Source organism: Gopherus evgoodei, chromosome 7 (assembly GCF_007399415.2).
Source record: "Gopherus evgoodei ecotype Sinaloan lineage chromosome 7, rGopEvg1_v1.p, whole genome shotgun sequence".
Classification (NCBI taxonomy): domain Eukaryota; kingdom Metazoa; phylum Chordata; order Testudines; family Testudinidae; genus Gopherus; species Gopherus evgoodei.
Window position 1 is genome coordinate 125944595 of NC_044328.1, and position 13806 is coordinate 125958400.

A 13806-nucleotide genomic window follows, 5' to 3' on the forward strand; every position below is an offset into this window, starting at 1 on the left:
AGGATCACTTTCTCTCTCAGGGAGAGTCTGGGAGGGGGAGAGAGAAGGAGGGGGGAAGGTGAATTTTCCTCTCTGTTTTAAGATTCAAGGAGTTTGAATCACAGTGATCTTCCAGGGTAACCCAGGGAGGGGAAGCCTGGGAGAGGCAACGGTGAGGGAAAGGGTTTACTTTCCTTGTGTTAAGATCCAGAGGGTCTGGGTCTTGGGGGTCCCTGGGCAAGGTTTTGGGGGGACCAGAGTGTACCAGGCACTGGAATTCCTGGTTAGTGGCAGCGCTACAAGTACTAAGCTGGTGATCGAGCTTAGAGGAATTCCTGCTGGCACCCCGTCTTTTGGACGCTAAGGTTCAGAGTGGGGAATTATACCATGACAGCCATGAACTACCTTGGGTAAAACTCAGACTCAGACCAGCTTGTCCCACAGCTCATCAGTAGTTTGAGCTCTAGCTCAGTGGGGGAGGGGAAGACAACTAGAAACTTTTTTTAAAATGGTTATATTTCCAGAACCCTTCAGTCAACTGACTCCAAATTTGGGTCACTAGCCCTACCCTGAGCCCTCCGGAGGAACACCAAATTTCAAAGAACTCCAACTAAGAATGTTGATTTTATTAGAGGACTGATAAAGGTTGACCTTAAACAGATGTCGTGATGCAACCTTAACTACAGAAGCACTCCCACACCACTATAATTAGAGCGGTTCTCTAGCAGATGATTATGATCAGCTGAATTCCACCCTAAGGCTGAATAACATGAGATGCATGAAACTGCCCTGACTGTCTGAAACCAGACTGGGAACAGTCAATGAAGTTATTTCAAGTGTCCAAGGGCAGTGAAGGAGTAACAGAACACTCTTCTTGCTCAAACTGATAGCCAAGTTCATTGCTCCTCAAGGACAATGTGCTGCCATCAATGCAGCACATTGACATCCCATTGATGTCAACAGATGTTATATGTGCGGAAAAAGGATATGATTGTAAACGCATAAACACCCTGAAGCAAACCCCAAGTACAAAGCCAAATAAGCAGATGCCACCATTATTTTGAGGACTTCTATTTTCAAATAAGGGTTAAGGATTTCAAACGGCAGGACCAAGTGCTCCCCCTCACAGTGAACACAATGGGTCTAACTCACTGACTCCTTTTCCAGCACCCTAGATCTTTGTGAGAAGGGTCTCATCACTCCCTGACGTTCCTTTAGCTCTCTACAGAAGAACACCTCTCAGGACAAAGTGTTCTTCTCAAATCCAAAATACAGCTTGAAAACATGCCTACTGCGCAGACCACCCTCATGAATGGATCTCCCCGTGTGGTTGGTTTGAAAGGTGCTCACTGTAATTATCGCCACCATGCCCATTATTAAAGCCAGAGAGGTCAAATCTAGAGGGGTGCAAAACATCCAGCATGAACCTTGCATTCACTCAAGATCAGCTTGATTCCAAGTGAGACCTCAGCTCAGCAGTGCGCCTGGTCTGGGAGCATCTCAGCAAAGCTGCATACTTCTTTCTTCTGTCTGCAAATGTTCTGAGGTTGCCTTCTCATGGGCAGCAACGTGGCAGAGTCCAGAAAGTTGCCTGAGATATGACCATTTCCCTTAATTCTAGAGAGCTGAGCCTGGTCCCAGGTGCTCTGGGGGCTCACTGGAAGCCATGTGACAGTCTCTGTCACAGAAAGGCTGGGTTTAGTTGATCTCTCTGATCCAATTGAAAATAAGGAAGTGAACAGGTTAAACCAGAATGGGTAAATTATCACACAGACAAGAATGGTTGTGTGCGCTGGTGAAGGACAGAGAGAGAGAAGGAAAGGGCAAAGAGTGAAGTGCTCTTTTGTTTTTTGCCTCTGGCAAAATCTCCACAACCAGCTCACTCAAAACGGAAACAATTTTGCAGGGCACAGGCCATGCATAGAAACTCAGCAGCAGACAGCTTGGCATGTGTGTCTACTCATGGCCTGGTATTATTAATTCCATCAGTTAGTGAACACACGTATACCACAGAGAGCGCTCTGGTGGTGTCCATGCTGCACCAGCATTCCCATGACATAAGGAGCACCTCTCCATTCTGAGTTTAGAACACGGCCTTTGTCCTGCCCCTCCAGATCAGCTGAACTGCAGGGTCAATATTCACAACAGCCCTGTGTTGGGTGCAGGGAAGGACAGAACCGAAATCTGCTAATACAACACAGGAGCCTGAAGCCACACACAACAACATTAACACACTATAAAGGCTTGGATGTGATCATTCCCCTCTATTTGACATTGGTGAGGCCTCATCTGGAGTGCTGTGTCCAGTTTTGGGCTCCACACTACAAGGAGGATTTGGAAAAATTGGAAAGAGTCCAGCAGAGGGCAACAAAAATGATTAGAGGGCTGGAGCACATGATTTATGAGGAGAGGTTGAGGGAACTGGGATAGTTAAGTCTGCAGAAGAGAAGAATGAGGGGGATTTGATAGCTGCTTTCAACTACCTGAAAGGGGGTTCCAAAGAGGATGGATCTAGACTGTTCTCAGTGGTACCCGATGACAGAACAAGGAGTAATGGTCTCAAGTTGCAGTGGGGGAGGTTTAGGTTGGATATTAGGAAAAACTTTTTCACTAGGAGGGTGGTGAAGCACTGGAACCTGTTCCCTAGGGAGATGGTGGAATCTCCTTCCCTAGAGGTTTTTAAGGTCAGGCTTGACAAAGCCCTGGCTGGGGTGATTTAGTTGGGAATTGGTCCTGCTCTGAGCAGGGGGTTGAACTAGATGATCTCCTGAGGTCCCTTCCAACCCTGATATTCTATGATTCTTTTCTGTATCCACACTGTGCTTAACATAGAACAACCTCCTACACCACGGGAACTCCCTGCTGGCCAGCAACGACCTGAGCCATGCAAAGTGACAATCTGGGACCAAGTCTTTTAAAACCTTCCTCAAGAGTTTGCCCAAATTCCCCCGCTCTCTGCAGCATACAGGACCAAAACCAAGAGCAAGTGGCATAGTGCTGGTGATAGTCCTGCTGCTCCAACACAGAGAGAGTGACTAGGCCCAAGACAGCTGTCTTCAGTAGTGGGTAGAGGGTACAGGATTAGTATGCTTGGAACACCCCTGTATTCCATCTGCTGCACATTGGTCATGACACAGAGGTGTCCAGCACAGGGGTAGGCAACCTATGGCACACGTGCCAAAGACAGCATGTGAGCTGATTTTCAGTGGCTCCTTGTCATAACATTTCTTCCCAGATCTGGACCTTAGCGTCCAAAATATGGGTGTTAGCATGAAAACCTCCAAGCTTAGTTACCAGGTTGGATCTGGTATCGCTGCCACCAGCTAGGAATTGTACAGTGCCTAGCTCACTGTGGTCTCCCCAAAACCTTCCCTGGGGGACCCCCAGACTCAGATGCCTTGAGTCTTACAACAAAGGGAAATAACCCCCTCCCCTTGTTTCCTTATTACTTCCTCCCAGGCTCCCCTCCCTGGACGACCCTAGGAGATTCCCTGCTTCCAGTCCTTGAAACACAAGTACCGAGAGATCTAATCTCTCCCCCCTTCACCCAGAGGGTATGCAAAGTCAGGCTTAGTAAATCTAACACAAAGAGATTTTCCCCCTGACTTCTTCCTCCCACCAATTCCCTGGTGAGCTGCAGACTCAATTCCCTGGAGTCCCCACTAAAGAAAAACTCCAACAGGTCTTAAAAAGAAAGCTTTATATAAAAAAGAAAGAAAAAGACATTAAAAATAGTCTCTGTATTAAGGTGACAATATACAGGGTCAATTGCTTAAAGGAAAAAAATGAATAAACAGCCTTATCCAAAAAGAATACAATTTAAAACATTCCAGCAACTACACACATGTAAATACAAAAGAAAACAATATAAACCTATTGTCTTACTATCCTTGTACTTACAACTTGAAAACAGAAGATCAGAAAGCCAGGAGACAGAAAATCACTCTCAGAGACGAGAAAAGGCACAGACCAAGAACAAAGGACTCACACCCAAAACTTCCCTCCACCCAGATTTGAAAAAGTCTTGTTTCCTGATTGGTCCTCTGGTCAGGTGTTTCAGGTCACTGTTTGTTAACCCTTTTATAGGTGAAAGAGACATTAACCCTTAGCTATCTGTTTATGACACTCCTGGCTTTGTATACCCATAAAACAGAGCAACAGGGAGGAGAAGCTTGTGGCTTGAGACAGCAACTCAGAGCATCATTATTAATACCTTCAATTAGGGGAACCTATTTTAACCTTATCTCATTCTTTTATTTTTAAAGCCCCAAAGACACTGATTTGTGGCAATGACTTCCATAGGTTAATTGTGCATGTGTGAAAAAAAACCCTTCCCTTTTAGCAGTTTTCACAGAGTTTAAGGTCAGAAGGGACCACCAGATCATCTGTCTGATCTCCTGTATATCACAGGCCATTGAATTTCACTCATTTACTCCAATATTGCACCCAATAACTTGAGTCTTGGCTAAAGCACATCTTCCAAAAAGGCATCTGCTCTTGATTCAAAGAATCCACTAATTCCCTTGGTAGTTTGTTATGATGGTTAGTAACCCTCACTGTTAAAAATTTGTGCCTTATTTCAAATTTACATTTGTCTGTTTTGTTTTGATTTTGCCACCTTTCAATTTCATTGACTGTCCGCTTGTTCTTGGGTGAAGAGAAAGAGTCTTGAGATACTTTCTTTAAACCATTCATCATTCTGCATACTTTTATCGCGGCCCCTTCGGGGGGCATGGATCAGCGTTCACAGTGCAATCTTTGTCGGTACCTGGCCTGGCCCAGGAAAGCTAATGATCCAACCTGAGGACCAAATTCGGTGATGAATCCTGGTCATTAGCCACCTGAGGCACGTTGTGCATACGCTAAGATGACAACTGTCCCTTCGAATGGGAAGCTCCAATGTAAGGGCCTGTGAATCTGCCCAAAACCCACTGTCATGGCCAATTCCAGACCCTGTTTAGAATTGAACCTGGAAGGATTCAGTCAGCTCTAGTTATAACACGGCTATAAGAATTTATTTCATGCTGAATCTTGGTGCACAAATTCAAAACAACATTTTCTGGTATAAATAAAAAAATGAAATAGCTTGGCTTATACAAAGCATTCAAAAAATGATTTCTTCCAAAATCAAAAATTGGTTTTTGTAAGCTTGGAGAATATGTTTCAAGCAAAGAAAATTTTGTAAAATTAAAACTTTTTCCCTCCTGTATATCTCAGCCCCTCCTTCATCTACTCCCCAAAGAAATTTTCGTCCTTTTCACTCTTAATATTGCCTTGTAACGCTCAAAACTGGCCTAATTTTTCAGCAGAATGATACTAAGAATAATATGGTTCTTAAAAATTGGAAAAGTTCCTTTTATCCCCTGCTTTTGAGGCATTATATACTGCCTGCTTACATCACCCCTATATCCTCCATGGCTCCATCCTCATGACTTTTCTCCTAACACATCTTCTAGACCTCTTTCTCTTTCCACAGATTTTTATTCAGGTTTAATATTTAAAGTCAGGGGAGGAAGAAAAATCCTGCAGCTACTGTAGCTTGTGAACATGGGAAATATGGCAAACCTCCCACCCTTACTTGAATTCTCCCTAATTCTATTATAATTTTTACTTTGTTTTGAAATATTTGCAATCTCAAATTATTCTTACTGCTAACGGTCGTGCATTTTCTTTGTTGCTGCCCGATAGGCTTCAACTCTTGCCAGATACAGGAAAGAGCAAGAACGTGTTTAAAACCAAGAATGCATCAATGTGGGCTTGTCTGCAATTGAGCATTCTATAAATTCAGAAACAGATAAGAGCTAATTACAGTGGTTCTCAAGAAGAGATGATGACAGCCAGTGAGACACTTATTAGCACTTATTATTTGCCTTATGGTACCATCTAGAGGCCCTGATCAGGGACCCATTGTTCTAGGCACTGTTCATACTAAAAGATATTACTATGAAATGGACCCATTAAGTGAAATGTGCAAATACACGGTTTTTCCTCCATCAGTTTCTGGTTTGTTAATGCCACAACAGAGGGCTGAGTTATCTATCTAACGCGGACTAGCTAACCTGATGGTCCCATGGTCAGGAAGCACAGAGAAAGGGTTAAAGGCACCTAGCTGGACGGGGTGTATAAATGTCAGAACCCTAGGATCTGCGCACAAAATGTATCTACTGACAGTACCATTCAACACTCAGGCGAAACTCCCGCTGATGCCAACAAGGATCTTTCCTACACACCGACTCTATGCAAGTGTCATCTTTTTAATTAAAATACATTTTACCCTAATCTTCCAACTCCCTCAGACTAAATCAGTCAGTTAATGAGTTGTTGATGCCCAGATGTTAAAGGCTTGAGTCTATTGCAGTGCATCAGCTTTGTTTATGCCAAAGTGCTTGGGAAGGTTATTGACAGATGTGTTCATTTTAAAATTAACTCACATGATAAACATACCAAGCTTCCAACAGAAACCCTTAAACGATGTCTCAGGCCTTCGACACTGTCAAAAGGCTTAGAAGAAAGGACAGAGCTCAGAAAAACACACCACAGAGAAAGCAAACTGTGGAGGACGGTATGTGCACAATCCGCAACCACCCTCCCCCCATCTTGTTTTTGCACAGTGCAATTTGGCCCATGGCTTTTTTGCAAAACTGGGATGTTGAACACGATGAAAGGGGAACGCAGAAGGGAGAGGACTTTTATAGCACCCTGCGGTCTCTGTGGCTCTGATCCTACACTCCCACTTATTGATGTCAGGAGGAGTTCAGGAGGGACTTAAGGACTGAATTACACCCCATGGGACACGCACTGTCCACCTTTGCAAATGAAGCTCAAGTGGGTGTTAGAAAGCAAATCGAAACAAAACATGAAAACAGCACAAAAAAATAAGCAAGTACGGAACAGTTCTACTAGTCTAGGTAGGTATGTGTATACACATCGTTTGTGTGTATATCATACACACAACACAGGGGAGCTCCTGCAGGGTCAATGCTACTCCACCTCACACCAACATATGGGGCAGGAGATATTTGCCACGCCTTCCCCAGGCTGTCTATAGCGTGTGTGTCGTGTATGGCTGGGGTGAGAATGCACGTGATGGGGAGTTGCCAGATAAACGTTTTATCTGCATGCATCTGTGACAGCTGCATAATTCACTCCTGGCTCCATTACTGCTGAGTAATGTTCCTACTCCCATATAGGGACCCATGAAACCGTAATTGCACACAACATTCCTTCTCTGTGTTGTGGAAGCAATTAGAGGGCCCAGCCAGAGATTGGGGGCTCTGTTGTGCTGGGTGCCAAACACACACATTGTAAGAGACAGTTCCCAACCTGAGATCGCAAACCAAGGCCTTGATCCTGTAATGAGAACTCCATGTGGGTGCAGGGTCCATTCATTTAGAAACCATGCAGGATTGGGGTCTAAGGGCCCAATCCTCCACAGACGTAAGCATGTAAATAACTTACCCAATACAGTAGTACTACCAATTTCAATGGGACTAATGCACAGGAGTCACATCACTCACCTACCTAAATGTTTCCAGGATAAGGCTTTGTCTGCTGTGTATACCTCTTATTCTAGGCAACAATTATCTGAGGAATTTTTTAGTTGAATGTTTTGCTATTGGTATTGTTTGCATCTCTCCAGGCTCCTTTCGTTACCATGCAGCCGGCTGGACAGGGATCAGAGGAACAGAAAAACCTAACTTACTTTAGAAACCTCCACAAATTTCCCCAATACTTCTCCTCTTCCCCCATGCAATGGTACCTCTTCACCTATCAGCGAGAGGAAGTGTGACTCTTACAATCCCAGTGGCATAAAATTCACATTTCTATCCTGGATGGACTGAAGTATCGAGTTGTTAAGCTGGCCCTCATCTAGGACTGAATCCTGATCTGCACTTCAGCCCAGGGGAATTTTGGGGGAAAGAAAGTAATATTTTTCCTGGCAGCTGCTAAAAACCACTCAGAAGCTTGAAAAATGAGAAGCATTCATGGCAGGGATAGATTAGCGGGAAGCAGACCCAGCCCCCCAACTGTTTGCGAGTAGATACAGATGAAGCACTGTCAGAGATTACAGTGGCAAGAATGAAATGTGCTAGGCCACACAGATAAATTAAAGGCTGAGCAACAGGTCACTAGAACTGGATATTACGTATCCAAGAGCACTGAAGGAAGGGAAGAGCAAAGCAGCTCAGCCGTTAGCAAAACTACGCAAATCTCATTAAAATCAGGCACTGTGCTGGAAGAATGGATACACACACATATGGTTAGGTATGCACACCCATCATTATACATATATGTCTATATCGCCATCTCGCGCTCTATAATTCTACAGATCACCAGAACTATGTGTGAGCGAGAACATGATGGCGTGGAGCACTGTACAGGTTTTAAAGGATGAATTTGGGATGGTAAAGAATGTGGCGACCAACCAAGCCATGAGTGAGCTGTGCAAGCCGTCCGAAAGTGGGCCAATAATACCTCTATCAGATTCCACTCCATTATTCAGGATATGCCACATATTTTATAGAAACACTCACTTAGCACAGCTTTACAGACTTCAAAAACACTGCGTTGGACCACTTCTTTTGAACCCCAGCCCTTGGAAATCCAGGTGGCTTAGTAGCCAGCTGTAAAGGGCTCAGTGAGAGCCACGAAAACCAACCCAGAGAGCTTTTCTGTACGTAAACTCTCATGACTTTCACTTGATAGAGAAGCCAGTGGCTGAATAGGAATTATCTTTTCACTCTTACATATATCCCTAGAGGACAGGGCTGCACCGAATTCACGGAGCGTACTCTAATGCTAACCCCACTACGGCTGTTCTATGTACAGAGATCCTCAGAGTCCAGGGCTCTCAATTGGGTGTGTTTCATGAGCCTTATATTCAAAGTAAAGGATAAGCTGAGAACCCACGCTGTGATGAGATATTAGACATTTGGTCCTAAGCTCTAGATATGCTTGCTTCTGAGGGTATTCAAAGTGCCGACCATGTCTGGTGTTTCACATCACCAAACCTTTCCCCCCCGATTGCCACCAAATGGCCTCTTTGAATACTGCCTCTCTGATTCACCTGGCTTTCTGCAGCTTGTGCCTGATTTGTGCTACTGACTCTTCCCTAGCAGAAGAAACAATGATTCTGAAAAAAAGTGACTGGATATTTATTTTGATATACACCATCTTCTACAACCTTAAGAAATGAGTCTTCTTGTACAGAAAGAGTACAGTTATGGGAAAATAGGCAGTAGGTATTAACGTACACAGTATTTATAACAGGCTAAATATTCAAAAGTTACTAAGAATGGTATTTATTGGATCATTTTCAAAAGGAATCAAATCTGATTGGATTTGCCCAGCTTTTGCTTGTATTTTTCAGTGTCCTACACACTCCATCATTTCTCTTGTTAAATGTAAAGTAATGTGTCCTTACAGCTGCTTTATTCCAAATCAATGTTACACCAATCAATAAGCAAACCCTACAGCTCTGAGTACAAGTGGCACAGTGGCAACCTTAAGAAATGAATATTGATTTCTGCGTATACAGGGGAACAAGGGATGAGTAACTAATTCATCCTGAAAAACACTGAAAAAGCTTCAAAAACAGATTTTGAGATTGCAAAGCATTTATTGCTGACAGAGCTCACCTGAGACTAATAGACACAGTATCAAACTTTCACTAGAAATACATAACCTCACCTATCTTTTTCTGACATCCCAACAAACTGTGCTTTCATTTCCATTCCCAGAATCCCCCCATGACTGATATTGTGATAGTAATGAGGTTATACCAGAACTAATATTTTGATATTAAAAGCAGGTATTTCTTCATACATGTTCTTATGACAGCAATCAGCCTGCAGCTGTATAACAATTATCAGGACTTTTTAAGACTTCTGAGACACTAAGCATCAAATGAAGAATGACTCATATTTAGCTAATTCTAATATGAAAGTCATGGGACCAATGTATGAAATAACTTAATGCTACAAATTCAGAAGTTTACCATGCAACCTCATCAGTCCAATAATGGTGAACATTTTTTTTGCCTTGCTTAGGTACATGGGTATCATCACTGTTCATACTGCACCATCCAAGTGCATGGCACTTTACAGACAAATAAAAAGACAAAGTTTTATTTACAGGTGAACAAAGAGGTATATGAATAAGACAGAAAGCCAAGGAATGAGGTGATCACTGCTCTACACAAGCAAGATGGAGCAAGGAAAGCAACAGTATACCAACTTGTGTAATGACCTTACACTCTGCAAGAAGGCAGCTGTCTGGCTATTTCCTCTAAAGATTACCTCAGTTTTCATTAATACCTTTGCAAAACCAGCAACACCTCCTTGCTAATCAACAGTATTTTTCTTACATCTTCATAAAAGTCCAGTCTGGTATTCACATGCTTTAGTTCAATCAGTATTAAACAGTTTCTAATGGTTTAAAAAAAAAACCTCAACCACAGCTGCACTATTTTTTAAAGACTCTCTGATCTGAAATGCCAAAAGTAAAATGATCAATCATAATCTCTTCCCTATTACAACCTCACTCCCTCCACATTATAATAAAGTGCAGAATAAGTTTTCCAACATAGTTTTCCCCACTATGAGAAGCAAAATATAAAATGGAAATAATCTTCATGTACATGAATTTCAAGAGAAACACAGCTCAGTGGGGGTCAGAATGTGAATGAAAAGAAAGCACATCTGATATAACTGGAGATTTCAAAATCATCTAACCATGCTCCAAAACAGTACAGTTACACACACACACATTTATATAACTTACCGGAGCAAATATCACCATACACATTTACAAAAGGATTTATAATCCAACTTCCCTCTCCTGAAATAAAGCAAAGGTTGTCTCATACTAAAAATAAAGGCTCCCAAAAAGCTTCTCAGCAGAGAGAGCACCAGCTCCTTGTCTCTCTTTTTATGAAGCAAATCAGGAGAGCAAGAAAATCAATGCTGAGAGAAAGTGAGAGGATATACCAATCAGGCAGCAGCCTCAACCTTATTTGCAGAGGGATGGCAAAATGGTCATATTATTAGACAATGACTACGCACAGGCTAAGCAAAGAAATTGAATACTTTCCCCTTGGTGAGAAGAAGAATGCTTTGTTGTGGTGTAGTTACCACTATGGTGTGCTATAAAATGTAGTTCATTACTCAACACAGTAAATGCAGGATTGTTTTTTGTTTTTATGAACATGCTATAGGAAAGAAGCCTTCTCTCTTCTCTACTGGGTTTGTGCTAAGCCTAAAGATTGATTCAGATCAATGACATTTTAAAAAGAGCACTTGGCAGGAGTCAAGATGCTGTTAGTGGGGCAACACTCATCTTTGGGTATTTACTGTATGGAGACAGATCTGTATTCTGTTGATCTGCACGGATTCTCGTGTATATTAAATTCATAGAGAAGCCCCGCTGCGAAAGTGCTGAGTGCCTCCAATCCTCCTGGGCTTTAATGGGCGTTGAGGTTGTTCAGTACGTTATAGGACTGATTGAACTTATTTTTTCTTGGTGGCTTTTCCTTGGTATAAGGAAAGTAGGAAAAAGTTCTAGTCAATTCATTATCCAAAACCTGAAATATCAATCCTGTACCTGTGCCAACCAGAAAAAGGGAGACAGATAGTAAGACTGTGTATTAATTACATCTGACAAACACAGAGACCAGCTCACAGGTTGGATACATGGGATTTTTATAGCACTTCCGTGGAATTCTCTTGGAAAGAGGAACACGATGTACATCTACACTGCAATAAAATACCTATGACAGAACTGCAGCTGGCCCAGGTCAGCTGACTCGAGCTCGGGCTGTGGAGCTAAAAATTGCAGTCTAGACATTTGGGCTTGGGCAGAAGCCCAGGCTCCAAAACCCTGCAATGAGGGTGGGTCTGAGAGCCCAGACTCCGGCCACGCCCGAATGTCTACACTGCTATTTTTAGGCCTGCAGCCTGAGCCGTGAACCTGAGTGGGCGCTAAGACCTGGTGCCACAGGTTTTTTATTGCAATGTAGACATACCCATAGTTCCCCAAGCCTTTCAGCACAGGGCTCAGTCCCTCCATAGCTTCCCATTCTTTGACCTAAAGATCAATTCCTCACATTTGTTCCCTCTCCGCAGTTAAACAAGTGGCAAAAAGAAAATCAGCCCATATCAGCTCAACTTTCCTACACTGAGCATTTCATTTTGTCCCTTGTTGGTTAACCTTTGACAGGCTAAGTATAAAGCACCCCTGTATCTTGTCTTTTTGGGCAAAGGTCTTGGCTCATTGCTTAGTCTCTGGGGGTGATTCTTCAACCGTTCACCTTGCGTTATCATTTATACCTATGCATAGCGGGTGTAAAGCGCTCGCAGATCACAACAGTGGCATTTGGCACCGACTCCAATAGTGAAAGGCCCTTTTTGTTTGCTTCTCCCCCATCTCGCACATGGGCCTATCACTTTGTACCTGAAGTCTTCATTGTGCACCGCAATAAACATATGCTGACACACGCGCCTGTGACTTAACAGAAATACAAAAAAACAGTTTTATTTGAGGACAAGAGATGTGCTGTTATATTTCACATAGAAACGTTAATGTGTGACGACAAGCCTGCAAAGCTAGATTGAAACCCATTTGCTTTCAAAAGTGGGACAGGAGAAAGTTCCAGCACAGGGGAGGCACTTGGCCAGATTCTGTTGTGTTCCACCAGTGCAACTCGACTACTGAAGACAGTGAGAGCAGAATCTGAGCTGCCGTACTTTGGCCAATGATTTTACATCAGCATAACCACATTAACTTCCCAGGGTGGGTTCGGATTTACACTGGTAGGAATGAGAAGAGAAGTGGGCCTTCTCGATATTGGGACATTCTAGAGGACAAAAATGAAGGAGGTTGCCCCCTAATTGGATGATTAGATTTAAGATGCTCCAGCCACACACACTCTCACAGGCCTGATCTTAAGTAAACTCCAAACACAGTGGATACCCAAACGTTTGTTGCAAGGTAGATATTTTGCCTACAACACTCTTCCATGTAAATGAGTGATGTTGCACTCTGTGATGTTGCCCTTTCGGCAAGCCTGGCCCATGAAGCGCTTCCAGGTTGGCCAATTACATTATTATTATTTATGGGAAATATCGTGTGCAAAGAGTTCTCTTGCAAGAGACTTTACCATGCAGCTCCAGTACTTGGTGTATTTAAAAGGTAAGTGAAGTATTTGACCAATGCAATGTAGGGTGGCAATCGGTGTCCCAGGCATCCAGATTAAACAGCAATCTCAGCTCCTGTGATCTGCAGCACTTTGGCGCACTCAAATTCAACTGCATCTTCAATCAGCACACTGAACAGCTTTCTAATCTGGAGCAACGCATTACATACTGAGTGAATACAGATTCTGACAAGGACCTGAACAGTGCAAACACAGAAAGTGCATTTATACTTAACTAGACAAGTGATCATTTTAGGACATGAGAATAGTGGGTGTTGGGGAAACAGTTCTTTCCTTTCCCCTCCACCCACAGGAGTTTGGGGCTTTATCACTTCTCTGTGATTCAGAAACGGCAAGGGGGAAAAGAGAGCGGGAAGGAGAAATTATATGAGACCCATTTTGTATGAACGTAACCGCATGGAGGCGCAGTGCCAATGCGCTGTATCAACTAACGAATGCACACTGAACAATACACAAATGACATCATATATAGCATCCGAGATGGACTGAAAATGAAGCAGCTTCCCTGTGATATGAACAGCACAGTAACAAAAATGCAACACAGAGATATTCAATACAATGAGAAAAGTTGACCCAGGAACACACAAAACTTACCATCCAAAATCCCCACTGTA

General features: G+C 43.0%; 1 protein-coding gene across 4 annotated transcripts in view; it reads right to left on the reverse strand.

The window, feature by feature from the left end:
- SYNPR (synaptoporin) overlaps positions 1 to 13806 on the reverse strand; it is a 185051-nt gene that overhangs the window by 63036 nt on the left and 108209 nt on the right. Inside the window, exon 1 of one of the 4 annotated variants that reach the window (XM_030570237.1) lies at positions 10762 to 11048. The exons of the other annotated variants lie outside the window; for them this stretch is intronic. Within the exon in view, the coding sequence (XP_030426097.1) occupies positions 10762 to 10785 (24 nt within the window). The 5' untranslated portion in view covers positions 10786 to 11048. Of the gene's footprint in view, positions 1 to 10761; positions 11049 to 13806 lie in introns of those variants that run through there. 4 annotated transcript variants of the gene reach the window in all.